Here is a 27,500-nt window from a genome sequence, read left to right as displayed (position 1 = left end):
AGACAGGAAGTCCATCACAAGCAGAGAGACGGGGAAGAATCGGCCTCTACTTTGTTGTGGGACTGATGGTAGTAGGAACTCTGTCTGTTGTTTTGGGGGGTTTCTTTCACTTTCCGCATAGAAAACAAGAGTCAATGAATCACTCTTTTTGCTACAGAACTAGATCCAATGAATCTCTCCTCATAGACATGAATCTAGTCTCTCAGAGGTCGGAGGTCCAAAGCAGCGTCTGAAGGTCTCGTTGTGATGATCTGACGTCTGAATGAGCTGCTCAGTCACAGCCGGTCGTAGGAGTGAGAGGGGTTCTCTATGGTCTTCATCTTGTGCTTCATCCTCCTCTTCATCACTGTCTGATGGTCTTCATCTCGTCCTTCATCCTCCTCTTCATCACTGTCTGATGGTTTTCATCTCGTCCTTCATCCTCCTCTTCATCACTGTCTGATGGTCTTCATCTCGTCCTTCATCCTCCTCTTCATCACTGTCTGATGGTCTTCATCTCGTCCTTCATCCTCCTCTTCATCACTGTCTGATGGTCTTCATCTCGTGCTTCATCCTCCTCTTCATCACTGTCTGATGGTCTTCACCTCGTCCTTCATCCTCCTCTTCATCACTGTCTGATGGTCTTCATCTCGTCCTTCATCCTCCTCTTCATCACTGTCTGATGATCTTCACCTCGTCCTTCATCCTCCTCTTCATCACTGTCTGATGGTCTTCATCTCGTCCTTCATCCTCCTCTTCATCACTGTCTGATGATCTTCACCTCGTCCTTCATCCTCCTCTTCATCACTGTCTGATGGTCTTCATCTCGTGCTTCATCCTCCTCTTCATCACTGTCTGATGGTCTTCACCTCGTCCTTCATCCTCCTCTTCATCACTGTCTGATGGTCTTCATCTCGTCCTTCATCCTCCTCTTCATCACTGTCTGATGATCTTCACCTCGTCCTTCATCCTCCTCTTCATCACTGTCTGATGGTCTTCATCTCGTCCTTCATCCTCCTCTTCATCACTGTCTGATGGTCTTCATCTCGTCCTTCATCCTCCTCTTCATCACTGTCTGATGATCTTCACCTCGTCCTTCATCCTCCTCTTCATCACTGTCTGTCCAGTTCCAGTGTGACCTGTGAATGTATCTTTTCATTTATGTTTGTCTGTTACAGTTAGCTGTTATTTACTGTCATTGTTTTGTTGTATATATGTTTAATGCTGTTAAATTAACTTTTATATTCATTTTACCAGAAGACAGTTTGGTTTTAAACCCGTAGCAGCTTTCACATCTCTGACAACCATCACAGCACATTTACAAACAGGATTTATCTGATAAACTGACCACTTGTTGTGGATCTAAATGGTCTCAATGTGAAGAGTGAAAAAAGAGGAATTATCTGCACAATGTACTGAACACTTTACTTTCTGATATGATGCTGGTTCATTTAAATTATAATTATTTATATTATGTTTTTACGAGAACTTGTTTACTGACAGGTTTATTGACTGTTCATTGTATTTGTTCAAAATAAAAATAAGATGAAACATGATGATTCTTTATCCATTCATATCCTCATGAATCTCACTAATATACATTATGAAAATAATAGAAGATCAGCATATTGTTTGTGCTGCAAGTCGTTTGAAATTTTTTTTGGACTCAGTGAGTTAAAATACTGACGATGAATAAAAGACGGTGAGTAACAGACGGGATGAAACACAGTGAGGTTAAACTACAGTTTCATATTCAAACACATTTAATGTCACCGTGTGGTGAGTTCATGTGAGACGATGAACGTTAATTTGATCCGAACTAACTGAACTGAACTTTGAAGTCTGGATGTTTATATCGGGTAATAATTCTGTCGTCATCGAGGTGAACGGCTGAGATATCAATCATTAACAGAAAGAACGAAATACACCTCAAGAGGAGTCTGCCAAGACAGTCGGGTTTGGTCCCTCCGGACCAAAGGTACAGTCAGGGAGCGACGGAAGGTCGATGTCTTCTCTATACCTGTAGTAAATCCTGTTTTAAAGATATTCTGTCTGGACTTATTGATCTCTACAGACTCAGTGTTCAAAGGAGGTTAAGGTAGGCTCAATCTTCTCTACTTTGAACTTTCAGTCCTCATGATGCACAAACTAACTCAAACCAGCAGTTTATACTTTATTTATGTTTAATATGTTGTTCTGTTTGTTTAGTATGTTGTTATCAGCATTCAGGTATCTTGTGCTGCGTGTTGTTGCGGTAGTCACTCTCTATGGGTGTTTCTCAACAGCGCCCGGACCAGCCTGAAGACATGGCAGTAGGCTCGTTTTAGATCAGCTGGGCCTCGCCTTGAACTTAGGCGAGATCAAGTGGCCGCAGCAGAAGGGAGGGGTGACAAAAAACAGCGATCAAGTCGACCATTTTTCAGCCACCTTCAAAGAATGACAGTGACAGTGGTGAATTCAGGTGCTCCCCTGATGGTCCCTTTTTCCAGAATTGGGTAATCGTTCTTCCGACTTCATTGTGTTCATGAGCTTTAATTCGTAATGAATCAAAACAACATGAATGCTACAAAGAAGACGTGCTGTGTTTTATTGCTTTTACATGGTAGCTGTTTCATAAAATGAGAAATGATTGAAGAATGATTGGACTAGTTACACATTTTTGTTACATTGAGTCTCTGTTGAGGAGACTTTTTACTCCTGGTTCTTCCTCTGTGTAATAATTCTAATCTATGTAACTGGCTCCATCTAGTGACAGCAACACATCAGTGATTCCTCTGTTGGTCCTCTGTCTCCTCTCACAGGGAGAAGATGATCTGCAGCATCCTGCTGCTCATTACACTGACCTCCTGTGTCTCTGGTTAGTTTACAGCTTCACTTTGTTCTCCACACAGACTAAATACACCTTCAGCCTCACTAACACACTTTAACATGACTCTAGTTATTATTACAATCATGCACCTTTTTCATACCTTTGTGTCTTTAAAGCTCAGCGTCAGTAAACATCTCCAGGTGGAGTTTAAAGGCTCTCATGTTGACGTTGTCGGTTTGTCTGCTCCTCACTCTCCCTCTCTGTCTCCTCAACAGGATCAGTAGTAGTGAATGTGACACAGAGCTCCTATCAGGCAGAGGAGAACCAGGACGTCACTCTGGAATGGACCTTCAAGACCAGAACAGACGGTCCCCCCAAATCCCTCAATATCATCTGTGTACTGTTAACTGGTGTCACACGCTCAGTCCTGTTTGATCTGTATGAAGGTGTCGAGGTCTCAAAGTATCAGGACAAACGGTTTGCAGGACGAGTCAAGTTTGACAAAGACGTCCTCAGAGAAGGACGACTCAGACTCCACATGTCCAGACTCAGGACTGATGACTCAGGTTATTACCGGTGTGATGTGAACACAGGTGATGGTCAAGATTATGGGAAATGTCTCCTCAACGTCACAGGTGAGTTGATTCAGTAGAAGAACTTCCTCACTCGTTTCACTTCCTTCTTACAGGATCTGTGGAATATGTTTCAGTTTAATCTGTTGAGGACGTTTAGTTCATGTTTCAGTGAGATGTTGGTTCTTCTCATGAATGACTCAGACTCGTTTGGTCTCTTTACAGCAGAGAGGGTTCAACCCAAACCTGAGAGACCAAACACAACAAGTGGAGGAAGAGATCCTTCACCGACAGGAAGTCCATCAATAGCAGAGAGTCCGGGATTCATCGTCCTCTACTGTGCAGTAGGACTGGTGGTGGTAGGAACTCTGCTGGGTGGTTATTACTGTCTGCGTAGAAATCAACAAGATTCAATGGTTCCCGCTCTGTCTATAGAACTAGAGTCAATGAATACATAAAGACAAACATGAATCTAGTCTCTCAGAGGTCGGAGGTCCAAAGCAGCGTCTGAAGGTCTCGTTGTGATGATCTGACGTCTGAATGAGCTGCTCAGTCACAGCTGGTCGTAGGAGTGAGAGGGGTTCTCTGTGGTGGTTTTCATTGAAATACTGCTGAGAAGCATGAATGTCTTGTAAACTCTGGCCTTTTATATTTTAATTTTTTTATCGGTTACAGCTGTCTGTTATTTATGGTGATAAATTTCATTGTATGTAAGCTCAGCTTATTATTGCCTATTAAATGAACCTTTATATTGATTTTACCAAAAGAACAAATTTACAAACAGGAGTTCTCTGGAAAAACTTCACATATTGTGAATCTAAATGGTAACTTTCTCACATGAAGTCAAATTAAAACTTAATAATGTGATTTATTAACAGCTTTTAGTAACAGTGCTGTTCATTTGAAGTAAAACTATTAACTATTAATAGTGAAGGTATTCATACCACACAACTGCTACCTAAAGAGAAGAGTGAAAGAGAAGTATTATCAGCTCAATGGGTTTAAATGTACTTAACAGCTGTTCGAAGTGGAGCTGAATGATATGAAGTTGAATGGTACAATGAAGAAAACATTTCTCTAAAAAACTAAATGTTTTAATCGTGTTTTCATATGAAGGAGAACAGTGCTGCAAGTCGTTTAAGTTACATGATGAATTGTGTTATGTGAGTTATGAACAAAGGGTTGCACCACATGTTGAGCTCTTCCTGCTGCTTTTCAGAAATTTTAACTTGATTTTCATATTTTATGATTTTCATTAGTTTACTGAACTTTCTTTATTTACATTTCATTGTATTTGTTCTAAATCTATAAATAAAAATAAGATGAAACATGATGATTGTCTTTATCCATTAATATCCACATGAATCTCACTAATATACATTATGAATGTATGAAAACAATAGAAGTTCAGCATATTGTTTGTGCTGTAAGTGGTTTGAGTCTTTTGAAAGTTAAAATAATGACGATGGAGATGTCGAACTATATTTAGCCACTTCAGTGTTTCCTCTTTTATTTTGTGGTACTCTCCTCTCCTCTCGTTTCAGAGTCTTCACTTCCTGCCTTTGTGATTTTTGTGCCCCGCCCCCTGATTGGATCCACCTGTGTCTAATCACCTAAACCTCCCCAGTGTGTTTAACCCCTTGTGTTCCCCTGGTTCTGCTTCTGTCTCTTCATCAGAGAGACAGACGTTGCTTCAGCCCGGGTTCAGGATACATTCAGCTTCCTCTTTCAGGTTCTTTTCCCTTTAAACCTGCTAAAGAAGCTGATAATCCTGGATCATGCAGACCAATTATTTGTAAAAACACAAGCTGGTTACTGACCGGCTTGTGCATAGACAACAATGGATGCAGTCCTGGTGCTCGACAGAGGCATTAAAGAAGCTCTAGTAATGTGGATTGGTGTCTAGATATAGAGGGCCTATGATATTCTGTGGAAAAAAAGGATTGGCTGTTAAATTGTGTGATGCAGGATGTTGAGTGGGAGGTAGTGTTTTAATCCTATCTTGTTTTAATATAATGGTTGATGATGTGTTTGAAGTAGGAGATGGCTTTGGTAGATCTCTCTCTTTGCAGACGATGGAGACGTATATGTAGCAGAGGGCGCCATGTTGGATACCTGATGGAGCAGAGAGCATTGACAAAGGTGCAGGTTTGGGCTGATAAATGGGGTTTCAATAGATCCATGATGGATTTATTTATGTTTACATAATCTTACTATGTATATTAGTAATCAACTGGAGCATTGAAGACAGGACATTACCGCTGTACGGGGCCGTAACACCAGACTACGGTAAGCGACGTCATCTTTACATCATCGCTTTATTAATGTTTTCTCAAATGTTCTTTTTGAGTTGAGAGGCAGCAATGAGTTGCAAGACATCCAAAATCAATCTACGACGGTTCAGCACTTTTAACATTAATGTGCAGGATGTGATTTGAATAACGTGAAGTCAGATTTTCTCACACAGTAGAATCAAACAGAGGCCTTGAGGTCCAACATGTGCAGCAGTTTGTGTTGTTGAACGCAGCTTGAGTTCAAGCTTTTAGGAGCACTGGCATCTTGATTGGATGAACAAATGTGATTGGTGGATGAGTGGACTACAGCTGGTGTGATTGGTCCATCCCCTCCGTCTGATTGGTGCAAGGACCATCACGCTATGCTCTCCATGTTGTAGAATCGGACACGTTGCCGCCATAGCACCCTGAAGAACGGCCGGGTTTCCACCAACCAGGATTTAGGGGCCAACGGGGCCGCCAACGGGGCCGCCAACGGGATTGGCGTGGGGACGGTGGAAGCAGCCGATTGGTCAGTTGATCAGTTTGGGGGAGAGGTCTCGCCCTCCAGAGCGTCTGAGATCATCAGGCAGAGCTGAGAGAACGACGGACGATCGTCAGGTCTCTGAAACGGAGAGAACACAGTCTGTGACAATTCCAAGCCATCTCTGAATGTAACCTCATACAAGAGCAGCAAAGAATTAGCTCCAAGAAGGAAGTGCTGCTTCTCCAAAGACTGTTTTGAAGTTGGAATGTGTCTCGTTGTGTGGACGAAGGCCAGGCGATAAAACACTCACGCAACCGAACTTTGAGTGTTGGTTATGTGCTTTCCTGGCTTTTTGCATCCAACAATTTCATTATTGCCATTGATGAATTGTCTATCGCCTCATAAACCAATCGTAGCCCAGGAACTAATGTGATTTACTATTTTTTTTTAGCAGCTATAGAAGCCGGTTCTAGGGACTGGAGGTCAAAAGGCAACACCAGAAACGGAACAAATATCTGCCATAAACTGCACAAATCGCTTAAAGGGTGGAGAATGTTCAAAAACCCAAGAAAGAATCGTCCCTTTCAACCATACGTATTTTTATTTGCATTCTGGCCAGAGCCATGGATATTAATAAGGTGACTGATAGTTTTGCGCAGAAACTAGTGAAGAAAAAACATGTTTTAAAGCTGCTTTAATCAATATTTCTGTTATCAAATTACTGTCATCCCAATCAAACTCTAAAATGAGCTGAGAAAACCAATTAAAACTGTTTTGAATGACTTATTGTCTCTCACGGTTCTCACCTCCTGCCAGCTGAGCTGCATGATGTCATAGATGGCGGGCGGGGCCATCTTGGGCCTGTACAGTCGGTGGCCTCTGGTTACCAAAGTAACCACCTCGTGGTTCTGATTCTGCTCAAACGGCATGCGACCCTCGGTGAACACCTCCCACATCAACACACCTGGGTACACAAACAATGGCGGTTTGACGAGAGTCGGGAGCTTTATTGATAAATGTCTCAATGTATGAATAGAGATGTTTGATGGTTTGTTGATGTTCGAGCGGGCGTACCGTAGGACCAGACGTCTGACTTGCTGCTGTATTTGCAGAAGTTAAAGACTTCAGGAGGCGCCCACTTCACCGGAAACTTGGCCCCCAATGAGCTGGTGTACTGGTCGTCTAACACGTATCTACAAAACACACATTTAAATGTGACGGTGGAATTTGCCACAGCGCCCAGTTTCAACCACGCTGTAGGTCCCGTGTTGGGATGAAAGTCGTACCTGGTCATGCCAAAGTCGGACACCTTCACCACCAGAGAGTCGTTCACCAGACAGTTTCTGGAAGCCTGTAGAGATGAAGGGAGGAAAGAGAGAATGTTAGCTTTGTTTGTTTATTGTTAGCCATTTGATTCACACGTTCATGTTCCCCTGATGATGAATCCTAATGACTTTGGTTACATCTCGACTTTTCCTCTCGATGTCTCAAATTCCTGCTAAACTAATCCCATAATCCTCAGCAGTACTTTGTTTATTAGCTAGCATATGCTAACATTGTAGCTAGCTAATAAGCTAACCCCCACGACAATAGTGGGTCAAGTTGCTCACGATACATGTACACATGTGTGCCTTAAACTGATTGTTAAAAGAGAAGAAAAAGCACAAATCCATCACTGATATTTATGTTAATTGTGTTTTTGTTTTAGGATGGGATATGATTAGCAAATGAGGACTCCTTCCAGCTAGAACCCAGACTGGAGTATCAGAGTAACCTGCAGTTACCAGATCTCTGTGGATGAAGCCGTTAGCCTCCAGGTGCTCCATGCCCTCGGTGATGTCCAGGCAGATGCTCAGCAAGGACCCCAGACTGAAGCTGCCCCGCCGCTGCCTGAGGAAGTTCAGCAGGCAGCCGTGCTCCATGAACTCCGTGACGATGTAAATGGGCTTCTGCTGGCTGCAAACTCCGTACAGCTGCACCAGCTTACGGTGGGACAGTCTCCTGGAGAAAACACACATTATGGAGCAGGATGCAGTGGACGAGTAGAAGAACTCTCACTTTGCAAATGAACAATAGCGGCTTCTGAAGAGGTCGGTTATATCAGAACTTATCAGAAGTTCTTCATTGAAAGAAAAGCAAAGAACGACAGATGGCTTTTCTGGATGGAAAAGATGTTTTCTCTTCTCTCTCCAATGTCTTTGGTAAGACACACGATGACCTGCGCTTTATCTAACATATTGTTTAACCTTTTAGTCTATTTTCTTTCGGCTTTGATTTAGTTTTTATTTTCAGCTTTACAGAAATAGGTGAACTCGTCTAATTTGCGAAACCACATTTTCTCTGGAAGACTTCCACTGAGAATCAAGTGGTAAGTATGCGACTCCTTGGTTATTCTTTATATAAACTAAGCTTAATCTAAATGTGTATAACTTTCTTTTCTTTTGTCAGTCTCCTCCTTTTATGATCTTTACTCTAACACCATAAACTTTATCTTCTCAGTGCCCTCTCCTCCCTCCTCTCCTCCCTCCTCTCCTCCCTCCTCCCTCCTCCCTCCTCTCCTCCCTCCTCACATCATGACTTTAGCCTCCTCGATGAAGTCCTCCTCGTACATGGCTCCCTCTCTGATGGCCTTGATGGCGACTCGGTGCTGAGCTCTCCACTTGCCGAGCCTCACCACGCCGAACTGACCGCTGCCCAGCTCCTTCATGAACGTCAACTCACAGGGGTTGATCTCCCACTTCTCTGGAGGGAGGAAGGAGAGGAAGTAAAGACAAAGAGGTGAGTTCATGGATGAACAAATGTTTAGAGACCGAGCCGGTGGTCTGTCGGGACTCACCGTAGCTGAAGCCGGCGGTGGACGGAGCAGACTTGTCCTGTTTCCCAACAGGATACCTCAACCTGGCAACAAGACCTGCGATATAGACAAAGATGAAGTATACGGCCGACGGGAAACGAAGTGTAACCATGACCAGACATTCATGTTCCCCTGAGGATGAATTGTAACGACCAGGTCAACATTTTAATTTGGTTTATGACCAAATACTAAACTAACGACACTCCCATCAGCCTCAGCTGAACTTTGTATTTAATACCAATTGGCAAATGTTTTCTTGACGAAATAATTTTTAGTGTTGAAATGAAAAATAGTATGAAAATGTTATTCAGAATTTCTCAGTTGGACAAAACAAGCAACCTGAAGATATTAGATATACTTTCAGAAATGATAAAGAAAAGCATTGAATAGTCATATTTGAGAAGCCGGAACCAGCAAATGCATTTTGGGCTTAAAAACATGAACGATTCATTCTCGGTTGATCGATTAATTGCTAACATGCTAAACAACGTTTAGTACAGCCCAGAGGTTGTATATCGGAAGTGTTCGTAGTCACCGTGACGTCACCCGTTGTGGGTTTGTGGACGACGGTTTTGAAGCTTCTACTTGGGCATTTTGGCCGATGCCATCTTGGATGCGAGGGTCCAAGAACCGGGGACGTCATATGTACTGATTATAAAAGCCCTCTAAGGCAAATTTGTGATACAAATTAATTTAATTTTGGCTATCGCCATCTTGTTTTTGCCCCATCAATCTTGATTTTTAGCTGTTACCATCTAGGTCTTTGGTCTGAAAACACTCTGTGAAAGGGTTGTAGCTGTAAGACGAAAATATGGACAACACCCAGACCGGACAACGCCGTGGTAGAGACCTGTCAATCACTGTGTAGCCCCGCCCCTAAAGCATCCCCTGTTTTATGGTCTGTGTGACACTAAATGGACCATCATTTACTAAATGAACATCATGCTGTATTGAAGAAGACTTGAAACTAGAGATTGAGACCATAAACTCATGTTTACAATGTTTACTGAGGTAATAAATCAAGAGAGAAGTAGAGTCATTTTCTCATAGACTTCTATACAACCAGAGGAGTCGCCCCCTGGTGGACACTAGAGAGAATGCAGCTTTAACACGTGAAGCTTTGGCAACTTTTCAGGACTGGAGGTAGCTGCTTGGTACAGCCTCACAGAGCTGCTAGCATGCCAGTAAACCCGTTTGTTAATATCCAGATAGCTACAGAAGTAGTTCTGGATAAACATGGCCGGTCTGGATCGACGGGTGACGTGTTGTTTACCTGCTGCGTTGTGTTTGTGGTACTCGATCAGTTCGGGGATGGAGCTGAACAGGTGTTTCTCCGCCAGGTAAAAGTGTAGAGGCGAGCCTTGTGACTCCTTGATGTGGTAATGTTTTATAGCTGCGCCTCCCTCCCTGCAAACGCACAACAATAATTTAATATATAATAATAATTTATCAATGCAGCTTACAGGCTTTTATGACTAAGAACTCTCTGAGTAAAAGGAGTAAAAGCCCTCTGCTGCACAGGAAGTGATGCTACTACTGCAAATCCCATTCTATTCAAATTCTCTCCACAATCATGTAAAACTTATCTTGAATTGTGGCAGAGTTTTAAGTTGGTTAAAAAGTGGAAAATCAGGTTTTCTTAGTTTGTGCAGCTTCGATTCCTTTCCTTGCCTCCTTCGCTCGCATCTCCGGTGGGAGAGGAAGAGACTCGAGGAGACGAGGCAACATGCATTTAACAAAACAAGACCTCCGCGCTTCGGCGCAGACATTTAAAAAAAGCGACGCCACTTAAATGTGACGTCTCCTCCGGCAAACCTCCTCTCTCCCTGAGATCCATCTCCACGAGGACGGAGGAGACGAGGAGGCACAAAATAGAGATGAGAAGAGCGGACCGTGTCCTCACCCTGCAGCAGACTTGGTGTAGAGGGACACGGTGTAGGTTCCTGGAGTGCTGGAGTCTCTGACTATGAAAGCTCCTTCTTTGTCCTGCAGGGGGCGACAGACGATCAGACTGACCATGAATACGTTTACTTTATGTGATTTAAGAGAAGTGTCTAAACAGACGTGGTTTATCTTTTCTACAGATCACAAAGATGAACAAACCACATTGTATTATTTTGTGATTTTAACATTAATATACATTAATATACTAAGCTTGCTGCGAGTAGTAGTGACAAGTAGAGGAACTAAAGGAAAAATAAAAAGAGTAAAAGAAGTAAAGAGGGATACAATCGCTCACCTCTTTCCTCAGCAGCTCCTCAGCTTTGTTCCTGTTGACTTGTTTGCTGTACCAGCTAGAACAAACAAACGATCACATCTTCATGAATATCATCTTGTTTTGTTGTGCAAAGTTATAGCTAAATACATAAAAAAATTACATAATGCATGTCTTTCAATGAAAATACAAAGTGTTTGTAACTTATTGGTAGTTTGACAAGCCTGATGTCTGCAGACACCAACCAATAGTCCACTGTTGCATAAACAAACTCACACAAACTGCAGCAGGTTTTCAGACGTCTTCTCTGTTACGTAGTTACTTGGGATGTAGCCTTCCTCGCTGTGAAACACAAACACAAGAGAACGGATGCTCATCATTCTATCCCAATGTTGAGATATTTCAGACGTCTACAAAAACACAAGTTAAAGGTTTGATACGTAACTTTTCTGCTTTAAATGTCTAAAAACGACTCGACCTATATAAAATGTTTGGCGTAGTTAAATTATACAATACAACCAGAGGAGTCGCCCCCTGGTGGACACTAGAGAGAATGCAGGTCCTCACCTGAACTGGTTTCGCGCTTTGTACCAGTTGACGTCACACTTGTCCAGTATGACGTACTCGCCTCCTTTGACCAGACTCAGGTCGTGCAGCTCGGTACCCGGGAAGTCGTACAGCGCCACCATCACCTCCTCCTCTTCCTCCTTGCCTTCGTCGTCGTCATCGTCCTCGTCGTCATCCTCACCCTCCGGAGGGAGAGGAGGAGGGGGCCGCCGCTGCTGGAGGAGGAAGAACGACGACGAGACGCTCGTGGGTTGTGATCGATGTGTGAATGAGGTGTGTGTGTGTGTGTGTGAGTGAGAGAGAGAGTGTGTGTGTGTGTGTGTGTGTGTGTGTGTGTGTGTGGGTGTGTGGTCATCAGTTACCTTCTTGTTTTTGCTTCGCTCCTCTCCAGGAATCGGGGGTAAAGGTTTCCTGGAAACTAGAAAACGGAAACTTTAAACCAAGCAGAAAGTTTCAACAAAACATCGTTGTTTTAGTACATTTACTAAGAAACTTTATATTACTGCTGACTAGAGGTGAAAGTACACAAATACATCAAGTACTGCACTGTACTTGATGCCCAACAGGTTTGATGTACTTTACTGTGAACCACACTTATCTGATTGCTGATAATACAACACGACAAATAGTTTACATTCAAAGATGAGTTTATTCAGGTGCTGTGAGTCATAAAGTGTTTTAACAAGTTGGGCTTCATCACAACCAGGACACCTAAAATACTCTTTAAATGTTATTTGAGCCCCAAAATCCAATTTTACTGCAGCGAAATTACTCAAAGTACTTTGAAATAAGTATCAAAAGTACTTTTAGTGCTTATGACTCCTAATTGGCTCATCCATAGCCAAAACTATGAGCTAAAAAAGAGTTATTAGATTATAACAGTTGATACGTTTCTTTTATTGAAATATAAGAAATCTAGAAATGTCTAATACTAGTACAACAGCTGAGTTTCTTACTGTCTCCAAACAGATTGTACTCCTCGCAGCCCGGAGCCTGTTTTTCTGCCTGGCGACAGCAGAGCCACGCACCTTCCTGCCAGAACTGAGGGTGAAACTTCGCCGATACCACAGCGTTGTCTTTGATCTCTACAGAGAGGAGGTTTCTGTGATTAACCTCGTGTGTGTGAACTGGAACAATCATTTATCAGGTTTCCTCCTTCACATCCAGCGACACACAAATAATACTTAAATGTAAAGAGTTTTCTATTTTCAAAAAAGTCTTCGAAAAATTAAAAATGCCTTTTTAACCCTTTTTAGATCACATCCCCGGTCATATTGTGCATCATATAAAACAATATATGCAAAAATATTTACAAAAAATAAATTTCTTTGTAATTTTAGATACAAATCCAGTCATCTTTCTGCCTTTAAAACAAGTACCAACCAGTTTTAACCAACAATATCATGACATTAATACGTCCATCAATCGAAAGCTTCACGTGTTAAAGCTGCATTCTCTCTAATGTCCACCAGGGGGCGGCGACTCTGGTTGTATAGAAGTCTATGAGAAAATGACTCTACTTCTCTCTTGATTTATTACCTCAGTAAACATTGTAAACATGAGTTTATGGTCTCAATCTCTAGTTTCAAGTCTTCTTCAATACAGCATGATGTTCATTTAGTAAATGATGGTCCATTTAGAGTCAAACAGACCATAAAGCAGGGGATGCTTTAGGGGCGGGGCTACACAGTGATTGACAGGTCTCTACCAGAGACGTATACGGCGTCTCTACATCACTCCTCCTCAGTCCAAATATGGACGTGTCCTTTTCTAAACAATGGTGGCGAGACTAGATTTAATAAATGATCTAGTAGGCTCCTGGAGTGGACTTTAAAGCAGCACCTGACCTCGTTTCACTCGTCTGACCACCACGTCTCCGGTAAAACGTCACATACACAAACAGACAGAGGAGGAGGAAACAGTGGGGGCTGCTGGAAACTTTGCCCTTCGAGTGAAAAACCAGTTTCAGACGTGTGGTTTAAAAGTGTGAAAAACAGCTCTGCAGCAGCTCAAACTACAACGCGTGAGAAGTGCTCTACATTCACACCTCGATGCACCGCTTCAGTAGAACAGAATAGAGACTGACCCCCTTTGAGGCTCTGGACCCAGAGGCTTCTGCTGTCGTGGCTCGGGGCGAACACGTAGAGGATGTTGGTGTCGTAGACCACCTGGACACAAACGAAGCCGGTTAGGAAACACTGAAGTGAACGTGTAGAACATCGGCGACGTAAAAATACATTTCCATCATGTTCTTCCTGCCTAAGGTGGGGAGTGAATTATACACTAATTAAAACATAGATATGAATATTGTATTCCATTTCTTCTAATAGATGGCATTATTGACAGACAGTGACGGACTTTAAAAACCTCTAATCCACATCTTCATCCACTTTATTACACCTGAGAAGTTGAGGTTGAATTTGAAGGTGTAAACCTTGATGGATGTTGCGTAATGATGTAACTGTTAATCTAACCTGGAGGTTTGCTTCCAACCAATGAATGCTTGAGTTTCTTGACCCACCAAGTTGTAATAAACCAGAAGTATGGTTTTACTGTAACACACAGAGCAGGTTGATTGTGATTAACTTGTGCGTTTGTACCTGAAAGGGGTATTTGTTCTGGCAGGGGATGATTTCTCCTCCGTTCTTGACGATCTCGGCACATCTGATGCGGCTCAGCTCGATCGAACCTCTCCTGAACTTCTTCTGTTGAAGGAAAACGGCAGCGTTTCACTATTTCATGAAGATATAAAGTATAAAGTACACGCTAAAACAATTAGCTATCTATACGGTAAATATGAAGCCACAGTCTGTTAGCTTAGCTTAGCATATAGAATGGAAACAAGGAGAAACGGCTAGCCGGGCTCTGTCCAAAGGAAACATCGATCTACCAGCAAGCTTCGTATTTAACCGGCAGATATGAAAGTAATATCGATCTTCTCATTGAACTCGTAGCAAAAAGCAAAGTATTGTATTCCCCCAAAATTATATTCAAACAATAATGTGTTCAAATGTAATATCTTGTTACAGAGATACTACATGAGAAACATGTGCAGCAAGTATAAAACACACCTGTACGTGAATTTATCTTTTATAGAATGCAAATCTTAATTAATCCTAAACTACGATGTAAAGTAATTAAAGTGACCTCTCTTCTTCCGTCGTAGTACGTCAGCTGGCTCTGCGTGAGGACAAACAGTCTCTCCTTGTAGTTCAGCGGCGACGTCCTCTTCTTCTGCTGCGAACGCTTGATGAGCATCTCCTCCAATAGCAGCCTGGCACTCATCCTGGCCCCGCCCACGCCCTCAGCCCATTGGTGGATGTCGTCAGAACGCGGCGGGCCGGAGCTGAGCTGAAGAGAGAAACACAGGCCTAGTTGTCTTGTGTTGCTTTGTGGTCATTTTATGTCTCTTAGTCGTTGCTTTGCATCTCTTTGTAGTTATTTTGTGCCTCTTTGTAGTTGTGTCTCTCTTTGCGGTTGTTTTGCGGTTGTTTCGTGTCTCTTTGCGGTTGTTTCGTGTCTCTTTGCGGTCATTTTGTGTCTCTTTGCGGTCGTTTTGTCTCTCTTTGAGGTTGTTTTGTGTCTCTCGGTCTCTTTGCGGTCGTTTTGTGTCTCTTTGCGGTCGTTTTGTCTCTCTTTGAGGTTGTTTTGTCTCTCTTTGAGGTTGTTTTGTGTCTCTCGGTCTCTTTGCGGTCGTTTTGTGTCTCTTTGCGGTCGTTTTGTGTCTCTTCCTGGATAGTACGAGTCTCTTTGAGTGACGTTTTGTAGGTGAAGGCCAAGGGGGGCCCCCGACACTTTTGGCCCCCGGGTCTGTTCCCGGTTGGCCCCAGTCAGTAATTCATCGACGCTGTCACGGCTCTCATTGATATCGTTTACGTCTACAATCCACCATCACCAGACTGCAGACAGACACAGTAAGAGACGAGCTAATACTAACGGTTATTATTATATATAGTATTAACTCATAACTACCTAACTAATGTACGAGTAAGAGTCCTGCATTCAAAACATAACTTGTAAGTATTATCGGCTGAATGTGTTTAAAGCTTGAAAAGTAACAGTGATCAGTTTCTGTATAACAAGTAGAAAGTAGAAACAAAAGTTTCAGGATCGATGTTGAAACATTTAAATTTCCTTTCATAACTGTAGCTAGAATATAAACACGTTTTAACTCGTTTATAGTGTCCTATAAATAATAATTTATAAACTAATAATAACCGTAAAGCTTCCTGAGTTAGATCAGGAAATATCTGATCAAAGAGAAATTAAACAAGATTAACAATCTGTCTCGAATTGATCCATTATGTTTACAGACAATTTAACAAGACAGAAACATATTATATCTCAGTTATGAATGTTTTCTGATGCAGTTAAAGATATTTGTTTGTTTGTAAATATTGGCAGACAGAGGAACAAACATCTATATTTGGGCATGCTTTATTTGTTTTAAGTATGACGCATTCACAAACTATATATAACACAAAGTCATCCTAAATAAATATACTTGTATTGTAAATACGTTTTTACTCCACTGATTTGTTTTTGGCATTTTTTACTTGTTTCTCCGTGTTTTCCGACAGCACTTGAACGCAACTGAAGGAAGCGACAAGCACCTGCTCACAGGTGGTGCGCGTTCATTTCAAGGTGATTTACATCATTAAAATGATATTTATGAAATCAAACATGAGCGCATGATTCACGTAGAACGTTATTATGGACTCATATACTAGTTTTAGATACTTTAACGTACTTTATGGTGTTTGTTCCTCACGCGGTGTCACTAGATACATTAAACGTGTATATATATATTACTATTATTACTTGTAATAAGTATTTCATGTCGTGTTTTAGTGTTTAAAGTAGTTTATAACAGCAGAACTGCAGATTTCAGTCGCTCTGAAGTCGCGGTCGCGGTTCAGTCGCGTGACAGACGCTCAAACTGCGCAGAAGAAGTTTATTTCTACAAACTTAATGACGTAACGTCAATAAAACAGCGTGTTGTTCTTACCTTCTCTCGTCATGTCGCAGATCTTAGCTCAGTGGAGTGAGTTTGTTTCCCATGTCGCTGTGAATCAGAGGAGCGGGATTCAGGAAATGAAGAGAGGGGACGGACACACAACACACAACACACACGCATATTGCGGATAGAGCGGTGTGTGTGTGTGTGTGTGTGTGTGTGTGTGTGTGTGTGTGTCAGAGAGGAAGAGGTCAGTGAGATCATCTGACTTCTAGAGTCAGACAGAAAGCAGAGTGCAAACATATTAAATATCTTCTGCAACATGAGATCTGTGAGGAACAACTTCTGTTTTTCAGCCTCAAGTTTTTTTTGCAACACTTGAAAAGTGAGGATGTTTTGTAGATGGAGACATTTTTAGAAAGTGAGGATGTTTTTTGGGGATATTGGGGACATTTTGGAAAGCGTTGAGTCTTTGTCTTTGGACTCTTTTCAAAATCAAGGATGTTTTTGAAAAGCGAGGATAGTTTTGACATTTTTGAGGTGAGAAGTCAAATTTATTACTTGATGAAGTTTTTACAAAAGACGACATTTTTGTAAATTGGAAACTGAGGACTACCGCTGGGACATTTAGGAATCAAGGACGTTTTTCAAGATTTGTTGTTTTTGAAAAGTAAGGACCGTTTTGGAAAGTGACAAGTCAAAACATTTTTAGGGACACTTGGAAGTTGAGGACAGTATCGAACATATAGAGTCATTTTTGTACATTTTCGAAGGCCGACAATTTTAGAAAGTGAGGACAATTTTTGACATTTCACAATTTAGGATGTTTTTGAAAAGTGAAGACAAATTTGTAATGTCTTTGATTTTTTGCAATCAAGGACATTTTTGTAAATTGAGGATATGTTTGTAAAGTGAGGTAAAAAAATGCAAAAAGGGAATTTTCCTTTTTTGTGAATTGGGGGCCGTTTTTAAAAAGGGAACATTTGTGGTGTGGACATCTTGGAAAGACAGGATGTTTTTGACACATTTTTGTAAATTGAGGTACTTTTTTTGACACTTGGAGATTGAGGACACCTTTCAAAATAGAGGATGTTTTTGGAAAGTGTTGACATTTACAGAAGTTTTTGTGAAGTGAAGAAAGTAAAAGGGGAAAGGAGAAAGTTGAAGTTAGGAAACGCGTTATCTTATCTAGACGGAGGTCCTCACAAGTATAGCAGTACAAATGGCAGAGGTGACACTTCCTGTGTGTACAAAGTTCATAACAGTCCACATTTATGGCATCATCACTGTAATTATTATTATTATTATTATTAGAAGCAGCACTAGTTGTAGTTAAAGTAAAAGTGAAAGTCACACTTGAGGTAGAAGTGAGGATTGGTTGCCTCTTGATGCGTTCACGGACGCTCAGACATCTGAGATGTGGTAACAGCAGAGTTAATAAACCAAATATATATAAATACATTTATATTTTCATTGTTCAGTCTTTGTCTTTGTGTATTGTTTCTTGTGTGGTTTTAAATATCTGGCAACATAGATCTTGTATCTGTTTCGATAAGATGCACTATCTGAACACCAGACCTCGTTCTGGTCATCAATAAATCATTTTATTGATGACCAGATACCTGCAGAACTATTCTCGATTTAAGAACAATGCCATCAGTTAATGTTTGCATCATGAGTTCTTACAGTGTGTGGGTGTGTTTTCTTCCTGGAGTCACTCAGAGAGACGGATGCTTTGTGGTTTCATTCACGTCATCCTTTCACTTCCTCTCTACCCCTTTATCTCTCTCTCTCTCTCTCTCTCTCTCTCTCTCTCTCTCTATCTGTAAACACCACACGTATAGAAGATTTGCTTTTAAATCAAACTTGTTCAGTGTGGCTGAGGCAGACAGAGACGGAGATGGAGTGATATCTTGTTTCTCCTCATATCTTCTTTCTTTTGTCTTATCTTCTTCAACTTCTCTACTTCCTCCACCCACCTCTCTCTCTCTCTCTCTCTCTCTCTCTTTGTGTCTCTGTCACTCAGCTTTAAAAGGTTTCTCACCTTAGTGGTTTCACATCAGCGCCGTCGATGCTTCTGATTGGAGAGATATCAACCTTGAAGAAGGAAAAGCTGGAGCTGAATGAGAGATAGAAGAACATGAAGAGGAGCTGAAGAAGAACAAGGCGATCATGATTCACTCAAGTAAGCCGCTTTACAGCATCTGCAGATTAAACACGTCATAATAAACTTATTGTAGGGACTTTAACAAACAGACTTTTAAGTCTGAGAAGAAACTTTCAAAACAGCCGCAGGATGCAGCAAACTAACTAAAAGCAAATCTACCCGAGCGAGGCGACGTGTTGAGTAGAACGAGTGACTTAAAGGTAAAAAACACTAACAGTCAAAAGAGAAAATGTGCTTTAAACATGCACGTTGAATTAGTGACGAAATGAGCAAAGAGACGAACCAAAGTCTACTGAGGTAGAGACGGATCCTCAGAAACGTCGACGTTCTAAAAACAAAACTGTCACAAAACGTTTCCGATGTTCAGATTTACGAACTCGGCCACCGAATCTGGCTGTAAAATGTCCTTCAACCGTTAAATTTAGATTTAAAAGAGACGGTTTGTTTCGAGTCGTCATTTCAACAAGACAGACTTCGTTGTGGTTCTTTCTGCTCTTTTAATGATTTTAACGTTGAGGGGGCACAGAGCTGGAAACGGAGACTGAAAGCTCCACCTGTCTGCAATGTAACACCTCTGATGTGTTCAGTACGTGGAAACATCTGACAGCTAAAGTAAAGTTTCAGTTGTTTGTCTCAATGGTCAGAGAAAGCTGGTTCATGTTTGTGTCTCGTGTTTTCATCACTACAACGGAAGCATCTATTTCTCTTAAAAATAAGTCTTTGAACGCCACACCAGCAGCTCTGTGAGGTTGTATTGAAGCACTGAGCTAAATGCTAATGCTACAGTGGCAACATGGTAATGCTAAGTGCGTATATAATGACCACCATGTTTTATTAGCCTGTTAGCATGCTAATATTTGCATACTCTGCATGCTAAACACAAGCTGAGGCTGATGGGAACATCATCAGGTATTTGGTCACAAACCAAAGTATTGGACGCATTTTGACCTGCGGGTGGCGCTAGAGGAAAAAATGGTAGAATCACCAAAGTCGGCAGGGTTCATCCTGAAGGGAACATGAATATCTGCACCAAATTTCAATCCAATCCCTCCCATTCTTCCTGAGATATCGCCATCCATAGAGCCAAGCTGCTAGTAAACACAATATGTTTCAGGAAGTCCAGTTCCTCACACAAATCTGAACACACACACACGTGATACACACACGTTTAGATTCAGAGTAACTCGCACTTCTCGATGACATCATGATATCTATTATGAATACAAGTCCATAAATCTGCTTAGATATCATAGTAAAACAGAGGCTCAGTGATAGTTCTCTAATCAAAGGGTTCATTGCAAACAGGAGCTGCTAATGGCTAATTCTGCATACTTTTATTTGTGCTAATTTGCCAAAATGAAAACAAATATGACCTTTTGCATCTGGCCTCAGCTCAGACTACTTACTTCCTTGAAGGGGTGTGATTGAGAGGTCTGGACTTATGGATGTTCACTGAACTGTAGAAGATTTTATTTTATTCCACTCGCGGGATAATAAAGTAACTTTCTATCCATCTTAATAAAAGCTTCATACGTTTGTCTTTATTTAATAAAATAACAGCCAACATGTTAAGTGTTCGGTCCTGAACCTCTGGTGAGCCGTTAACGAGATGTTGGTTCACCACAAACCACCAGAGGACTTCATCTCCCCTGATCCGGACACATGGAGCTCTGGGGCTTTTATTTTGGCGGTTAATCACATGACAACCATCGGTCTGTTGTGTGTTTTGTCTTCAACAAAGTTCAACTCATTTAAGCTGAAACAGGAAGACGTGCGACACACACTGAGAAAGTGACCCACGCACACACACACACACACACACACACACACACACACACACACACACACACACACACACACACACACTTACAGAGGAAGAGAGGAGTGAGTTAGTTCTGTAGAAAAGGAAACTATACTTCCTGACAAAGACCTCCTACTCAAAACCACAACGAGTTCAACCAGAACAGTTTATACTCTCATTGTTTTATTCAATGATTGTGCTTCAGTTGTAAAACTTAATTATGTTTAATTGTTATTGTATGAACGTTTTGTATTGTATTTAAATTGTAGAATTTGTATTAGTTATTAGTTATTACTATTACTTATATTATAGCTCCATATTATACAAAGATTCATTTATATTTTATGAAATTAGTCTGAAGTTTGAATTAAAATAAGAACGTGAGATGTAACACTATTGATTTAAATATTATTATTAATGTATTAGTGATGATGCTTTAATGACCCTTTGATCCACATCAAATCATAAATTAAAGATATAATAGTTTCATTTGAGTAAAACCTGAAAAGAGTTTACTTGAGCACATGTTTCTTGAGTTTGTGACTTTAAGTTCCTCTGAAGAGCTTTTTTATATTTCACTCTTCAGAATAGCGATGAAATGCATTTCGTATGATAATGTGCAGCTCATGATCTTCTGTTTTATGTGTTTTTTTGTCAGTAAAATGTCATTTTGCTCCCGTTTCCTCCTGCAGATCACTCGATCCACTCCATCTTCTGCTGCTGCTGCACCGTACAGAGCAGGTACGTCAGCACGCCAACTATTCAACTTCATGAAAGTGTTTCACTTTGACTCGGCCGCTCCCTTTAATATTCAGCCTGACGGTTTATATTCAAAATGTTTATCGGTCCGATATCTCAGCCACTCAATGTTTCTTTGATTGCATCTCGCTTCAGGTGCATCTGTTCTCCTTTAAAAACTCTTTGATTTGTTTCATCATCTGATGTAAAGTCAGAGTAATGTTCAGTAGATGAACGCGAGCGTCTCGTGGCTGTTTTGTTCTCGTAAACTCAAACATTCGATGCAGTTTCCAGATGTAAACTAAATGTGTTCCAGCTGGATGTTGAGTCTTCTAAACAGCTGCAGGTAGAACAACTGAGACACAAGTAGAAATACATATTTTAATTTGTTTATTCCAGGGAGATCAGCACCCGCATGGAGCTGGAGGGAAGCACCTCTTTATGTTTCCAGAGCAGACGATACCCGGGGCACGCCTGCCGGGTAAGAGTGTGTGTGTGTGTGTGTGTGTGTGTGTGTGTGTGTGTGTGTGTGTGTGTGTGTGTGTGTGCGTGATGTTTGTATCCGTTAATGTTTCTCCTCTCCGTGTCTCTCAGGTCGACAGGTCGAGGAAGAAGCTTCCTCTCCCGCCTCCCGACGACGAGGATGGCGAAGGTCCGGGGTTGCTGAGTGTCATCGCCATGTATGACTTCACCGCCAAGGAGGACAGTGACCTCACACTCAAACAGGTACACACACACACACACCTACACACACACACACACCAGGCAGGAGATGTGTGATGATGCGGTGTGTTGCGTCCACAGGGAGAAGAGTACGTCATCCTCCACAAACAGGACCAGCTGTGGTGGAGAGCGCAGGACAAACACGGGTAACTGAAAACAACACAAAGACTTTATAAATAACTACAACAGCTGATGGATTGTGATGAAATGAGGATCAGACGTTCATGCTCCCCAGAGGATGAACTGTAGTAACTTTGGTGATCCTCTCTGTGATTTTAACGTGTGAAGTGCGTACTGCAGATAGAAGCACATTCCCACCAGCCTCAGCTCATGAGCAAGTGTTAGCATGCTAACACGCTAAGCTAAGATGGTGAACTTGGTGAACATTAAACGTTAGCGTGTTAGCATCCCGATGCTAGGACGCTCATGAGTTTGTAGAACAGGATGTTCATGTTGTTGTTGTTTCTATCAGGAATAAAGGATTCATCCCGAGCAACTACGTGACGGAGAAAAACAGAATCGAGGCAAACTCGTGAGTTTTATCACACAATTTATATTGTTTTCATATTTGTTTGTCAAACAAAAGGTTGTTCTTTTAACTTTGTTAAAACTGTTTCCTTCCTGCAGGTGGTACTGCAAGAACATCACCAGGACAGAAGCTGAGCAGCTGCTGAGACAGGAGGTATCCACCTGTCTACCTGTCTGTCCACCTGTCTGTCTAGCTGTCGATATCGATAATCGTTCCAGCGAAAATGACAAAAATATTCTAGTTCCAGCTTCTGAAACGTGTTGATTCACTGCTTTTATTTGTCACATGTTGACTGAATATCTTGTGGTTTTGGGACGATTAGTCGAACAACCTTCAGCCATGGAAACTATGTTCACTGACTCTGACATGTTACAGACCATAACGGATAATAACAGTAAGTTAGTTGCAGAGTTAAAGTGTTTCTGTCTTCCAGGACAGAGAGGGGGGCTTCGTGGTGCGGGAGTCCAGTCAGAAGGGAGTCTACACCGTCTCCGTCTACACCAAAACATCCAGGTGATGCTCAGCGTGTACGCGACGGTCAAAGTCACACATACAGTTCATCTTCACCTGTGAACTCATCTCTTCTGTGTGTGTGTGTGTGTGTGCAGTGCTGTCGGGGATATTCGGCACTACCAGATCAAAATAAGTGATGCAGGAGAGTTCTTCCTGGCTGAGAAACACACCTTTACCTCCATTCCTGAAGTCATACACTACCACGAGCACAACGCAGCAGGTTCGTTCCCTCTCTGATGCTACGATGCTACGATGCTCTGATGCTACGATGCTCTGATGCTACGATGCTACGATGCTACGATGCAGCGATGCTCTGATGCAGCGCTGCGTGTGGAGCTCGGGTTGATGTGGTTCACTGTGTGCAGGGCTGGTGACCCGGTTGCGGTACGCAGTGGGTCCAATGGGACGGTGCGTCCCCGCCACAGCAGGATTCAGCTCAGGTGAACACATGAATACTCACAAACACACGTTTACATTAAGTCCCTCGTTATAGCAATACACTATGTAAACGTGTAATAAAGGGTTTGTAACACATGCATTTATCTTTCAACAACTTGTCTCCTCCTTCTCCTTCTTCTTGTCCCTCTTCTTTCTCCTCCTCCTCCTCCTTCTTCTTATCCTTCTCCTCCTCCTTTTCCTCTTTCTCCTTTTTCTTCTCCTCCTTTTCCTCCTCCGCCTTCTCCTTCTTCTCCTTCCTCTCTTTCTCCTCCTCCTCCTTCTTTTCCTTTTCCTCTTTCTCCTTTTCCTTCTCCTCCTTCCTCTTCTTCTTTTCCTCCCTCTCCTTCTCCTCCCCCTCTTTCTCTTTCTCCTCCTCCCCTTTCTCCTTTTCCTTCTCCTATTTTTCCTGTTTCCTTCCTCTCCTGTCCCTTCTCCTCCTCCTTCTCCTCCTCCTCCTCCTTCTCCTCCTCTTCATTCTTCTCCTCGTCCTTGTTTTTCTCCTTTTCCTTCTCCTTCCTCCCTCCTCCCTCCTTCCTTCCTTCCTACCTTCCTTCTTCTCCTTTCTTCCATCCTCCTTTCTTCCTTCCTTCCTCCCTCCCTCCCTTCCTTCCTTCCTCCCTCCCTCCCTCCAGAGAAGTGGGAGATCAACCCCTGTGAGTTGACGTTCATGAAGGAGCTGGGCAGCGGTCAGTTCGGCGTGGTGAGGCTCGGCAAGTGGAGAGCTCAGCACCGAGTCGCCATCAAGGCCATCAGAGAGGGAGCCATGTACGAGGAGGACTTCATCGAGGAGGCTAAAGTCATGATGTGAGGAGGGAGGAGAGGAGGAGAGGAGGGAGGAGAGGAGGGAGGAGAGGGAGGGAGGAACAGACAGTTTTAAGTGAACCTGTGTGTTGTGTCTCCAGGAGGCTGTGCCACCCTAAGCTGGTGCAGCTGTACGGCGTTTGCCTGCAGCAGCGGCCGCTGCTCATCGTGGCCGAGTTCATGGAGAACGGCTGCCTGCTGAACTTCCTGCGGCAGAGGAGCCGCGCCCTGAAGGAGGCGTGGCTTCTGTCCATGTGCCAGGACGTGTGCGAGGGCATGGAGTACCTGGAGGCTCAGAGCTTCATCCACAGAGACCTGGTGAGAGCTTGTGGCTTCTCCTCTCTCGCCACCTAGTGGTCACAATGATGAGCTGCATCTTTGAGGTTTCTGGTTGTTTCTCTCCTCCAGGCAGCCAGGAACTGTCTGGTCAATGACCTCAATGTGGTGAAGGTCTGCGACTTCGGGATGACGAGGTACGGCTGCCTCGTTCCTTCACGTTTTGGTTGAGATACGACAGCTTTTGACGGATCCCTGTTAAACGACGCGTCGTGTTTCAGGTGCGCTTCGGCAGTAGAAGGGTTCTGACGCTGTGCTCGTGTTTGCAGGTACGTTCTAGACAACCAGTACACCAGTTCAAGCGGTGCCAAGTTCCCCGTGAAGTGGTCTCCTCCGGAGGTTCTCCACTTCAGTAAATACAGCAGCAAGTCTGACGTCTGGTCCTTCGGTGAGGAAACCTAGAGCCTCAAACAGCCAACGCCAGGTCTCCACGGTGTTCACTGGAGGCAGGAATACTAACAGCAGTAGTAGTAGTACTAGTAGGCTGATAGTACTAGTAGGCTGGTAGTATTAGCTTCATGTAGCTGCTGTTGGTGTGTGCAGGTGTGGTGATGTGGGAGATCTACTCGGAGGGTCGGAGTCCGTTTGAAAACCGCTCCAACCTGGACGTGGTGAACGAAATCACCAGAGGAGTCCGTCTGTACCGACCGCACCGAGCCTCACAGCCGCTCTTCACCATCATGTACCGCTGCTGGCACGAGGTACTCACGAGTACTCACAAGTACTCATAAGTACTCACTCACTCATGTTTCAGTAATATGATATCAGGGATGTAACAGAACGTAATCTTCCTGAAACAAGTTTTGCACTTTGACAATAATTTCTCATCACTTTCAGACACAAACACAGATGTTTAGTTTATGTTTTGATAATCAGACTTTTTGTTAACCTCTGAATCGCAATGTCTTCTTCTCCTCCTCCCTTTTTCTCCTCCTTCTTCTTCGGTGGTGGTGTAGAAGCCTCTGGGTCGGCCATCTTTCTCAGAGCTACTGGAGGAAATCAGAAAACTGGCCGAAAATCCGGATTAACACACAAATTTATTTTACTGTTTATTATTTTACTGTTTATTATTTTTTTACTGTTTATTATTATCTTACTGTTCTCATGAATGCACACCGACGCTATGACGTCATTGTAAATATCTATATTTGTCATTAAAGTCTCATAACTTTCTCACAGATGCTTCTTTTAACCTTCATTTAAACACACAATATAAATAGAGCTTTGTCTTATTAGTGCACATTCAAAGCTCTCATTCAAACACAATACTGGACAATTGTAATATTAGTTGTACTTGTTTTAAAGTGAGTACTTTTACTGTGTTCTCCCATTATGTTCTAAATGTTTGTATACTTGTATATTAGTACCTTGTTCAGTCAAAACTATGACAAAAACGTCCTTAATAATGAAAACAAGCTTTAATTTCACTGTGGATTCAATAAGTTAATTAAATACTAAGATGAAGATGTTTACAGCCTTCATGATGGGATGTAGTGCAGGACTGTGTTCAGTTTTATCCTAAATTATGAAGTATTCCTGTTAATAACAGCAGCAGTGATGATGTCAGCAGGTGGCGGTAGAGCGCTTCTGTTTGATGACGTCACCTGGTCCTGATTATTCCTCGTTGGTTTTTGAGGATCTATTTTAAAAACGTTCTGGTTTATTATCACGTGACGACGTCTGACAGCGCTCTGATGCTCAGAACGGGTTCCCAGGAGTACAATCTTCATGTACTTGTACTTCACAATTCAAAGAGACTCAAGACAACATCAACATGTTTTTTATTAAAAACAACGTCACAGGTTTGGGTTTAGTGTTCTTCAACACGGTGACGTCACGTTCCGTCGCGCTGCATGGGAGGCGTCACCAGGGCAACGTGATGCGTGACACACGCACACACACACACACACACGCGGAGGGTCGAGTTGTCGGGTCTCCGGTGACTGAGACGACACACACACACACACACACACACGTTCACAAACTAAACGTTACTCCAGTGTTGATAACGGAAGTTCACCACGGAGATTCAACCGATAACAGAATTCACCTGCACGGTGAGTGAGTGCGTGTGTGTGTGTGTGTGTGTGTGTGTGTGTGTGTGTGTAACGTGTACTGCTTATAGTTAATATATTAATAATGATTGGTATTGTATGAAATAAGCTCAGTGGTGGAGGAAGTATTCAGATCCTTTACTTCACTAAAAGTCCTGCTTTAAAATGTTCCTTCAGTAAAAGTATTAAAACTGACGGTTCGGTTTTTATTGTGGGCAGAGAACAGTTCAAAGTATCTAGATCTATTGATTGTAAGCTAATTAAATATATATTACATGAAGCCATAACTTTATTATAATTTAATACATGAAAATAAGGCGACTTAATGCACAACTATGTTCAGAGATGTCTCACTTTTAGTTGGAATGTATTATTTTACCAAAGTAAAAATATCTGAATATTTCCTCTCTAGTGGACTTCTAATAGATTAATATATACTTTGAGTAATTGTGTTTATTTAGTTTTTTCTTTCATGTTTTCTGATTTCATACAACTCTTTGTTTCTTTTCCTTCTTATTGTCTTCTAATTCTTTGCCTCTTTCTAAATTCAGTTCTTAAAGCCGTTTGTTTGGCTGATTGTCAGATCAAGTGTTTACGGTAGATTCTGAACTATTTACAGCAGTAATAGAAGAGTCAGATGTATTTCTGAGAGATGTCTCGGTGTGTTTTTGGTTCCCGTAGTGTTTG

General features: G+C 42.2%; 3 protein-coding genes across 4 annotated transcripts; 2 read left to right on the top strand and 1 right to left on the bottom strand.

Annotated features, from left to right (window-relative positions):
• Positions 1 to 1,936: 1,936 nt before the first annotated feature.
• LOC306714720 (uncharacterized protein) lies at positions 1,937 to 4,693 on the top strand. The gene is made up of 5 exons (XM_079184834.1): positions 1,937 to 2,077; positions 2,265 to 2,474; positions 2,781 to 2,836; positions 3,064 to 3,423; positions 3,586 to 4,693. The coding sequence occupies exons 2-5, from the start codon at positions 2,416 to 2,418 to the stop codon at positions 3,816 to 3,818; spliced, it is 708 nt and encodes a 235-aa protein (XP_079040960.1). The 5' UTR covers positions 1,937 to 2,077; positions 2,265 to 2,415; the 3' UTR covers positions 3,819 to 4,693.
• Positions 4,694 to 5,579: 886 nt separating this feature from the next.
• Positions 5,580 to 16,883, bottom strand: tec (tec protein tyrosine kinase). Of its 2 annotated transcripts, none has more exons than XM_079184814.1 (18): positions 16,765 to 16,883; positions 14,904 to 15,107; positions 14,357 to 14,461; positions 13,843 to 13,924; positions 12,713 to 12,841; positions 12,119 to 12,174; positions 11,757 to 11,971; positions 11,466 to 11,531; positions 11,214 to 11,268; positions 10,878 to 10,960; positions 10,248 to 10,381; positions 8,957 to 9,031; positions 8,691 to 8,862; positions 7,905 to 8,121; positions 7,407 to 7,471; positions 7,195 to 7,313; positions 6,927 to 7,084; positions 5,580 to 6,258 (listed from the first exon to the last, which is right to left on the bottom strand). In XM_079184814.1, exons 2-18 carry the CDS (start codon positions 15,039 to 15,041, stop codon positions 6,175 to 6,177), a joined length of 1,953 nt encoding a protein of 650 aa, XP_079040940.1. In that variant the 5' UTR covers positions 15,042 to 15,107; positions 16,765 to 16,883; the 3' UTR covers positions 5,580 to 6,174. The 2 variants fall into 2 exon arrangements, with proteins under 2 accessions (XP_079040940.1, XP_079040941.1); XM_079184815.1 differs by having other exon boundaries at positions 11,757 to 11,968.
• Positions 16,884 to 18,608: 1,725 nt separating this feature from the next.
• Positions 18,609 to 25,935, top strand: txk (TXK tyrosine kinase). The gene is made up of 16 exons (XM_079184819.1): positions 18,609 to 18,898; positions 21,374 to 21,422; positions 21,819 to 21,900; positions 22,014 to 22,145; positions 22,224 to 22,288; positions 22,615 to 22,674; positions 22,770 to 22,824; positions 23,105 to 23,184; positions 23,280 to 23,404; positions 23,550 to 23,624; positions 24,255 to 24,426; positions 24,525 to 24,741; positions 24,832 to 24,896; positions 25,029 to 25,147; positions 25,303 to 25,460; positions 25,716 to 25,935. The coding sequence occupies exons 1-16, from the start codon at positions 18,886 to 18,888 to the stop codon at positions 25,785 to 25,787; spliced, it is 1,539 nt and encodes a 512-aa protein (XP_079040945.1). The 5' UTR covers positions 18,609 to 18,885; the 3' UTR covers positions 25,788 to 25,935.
• The last annotated feature ends 1,565 nt before the right edge of the window (positions 25,936 to 27,500 follow it).

Source organism: Pholis gunnellus (assembly GCF_910591455.1).
Source record: "Pholis gunnellus genome assembly, chromosome: 23".
Classification (NCBI taxonomy): Eukaryota; Metazoa; Chordata; class Actinopteri; order Perciformes; family Pholidae; genus Pholis; species Pholis gunnellus.
The sequence above is the reverse complement of the archived record's forward strand: the minus strand, read 5'-3'. Positions and strand labels throughout refer to the sequence as shown.

Coding starts and splice junctions, on each gene's coding strand:
- txk (XM_079184819.1), top strand. Junction 23,185..23,279: donor GTCTACACCAAAACATCCAG/GTGATGCTCAGC, acceptor GTGTGTGTGCAG/TGCTGTCGGGGATATTCGGC. Junction 24,742..24,831: donor GCTTCATCCACAGAGACCTG/GTGAGAGCTTGT, acceptor TCTCTCCTCCAG/GCAGCCAGGAACTGTCTGGT.
- tec (XM_079184814.1), bottom strand. CDS start 15,041: ATGAGTGCCAGGCTGCTATTGGAGGAGATGCTCATCAAGCGTTCGCAG. Junction 13,925..14,356: donor AGAACAAATACCCCTTTCAG/GTACAAACGCAC, acceptor GTTTGTGTCCAG/GTGGTCTACGACACCAACAT. Junction 10,382..10,877: donor TACACCAAGTCTGCTGCAGG/GTGAGGACACGG, acceptor GTGCGTTTGCAG/GGAGGGAGGCGCAGCTATAA.
- LOC306714720 (XM_079184834.1), top strand. CDS start 2,416: ATGACAGTGACAGTGGTGAATTCAGGTGCTCCCCTGATGGTCCCTTTT. Junction 2,837..3,063: donor ACTGACCTCCTGTGTCTCTG/GTTAGTTTACAG, acceptor TCTCCTCAACAG/GATCAGTAGTAGTGAATGTG. Junction 3,424..3,585: donor ATGTCTCCTCAACGTCACAG/GTGAGTTGATTC, acceptor GTCTCTTTACAG/CAGAGAGGGTTCAACCCAAA.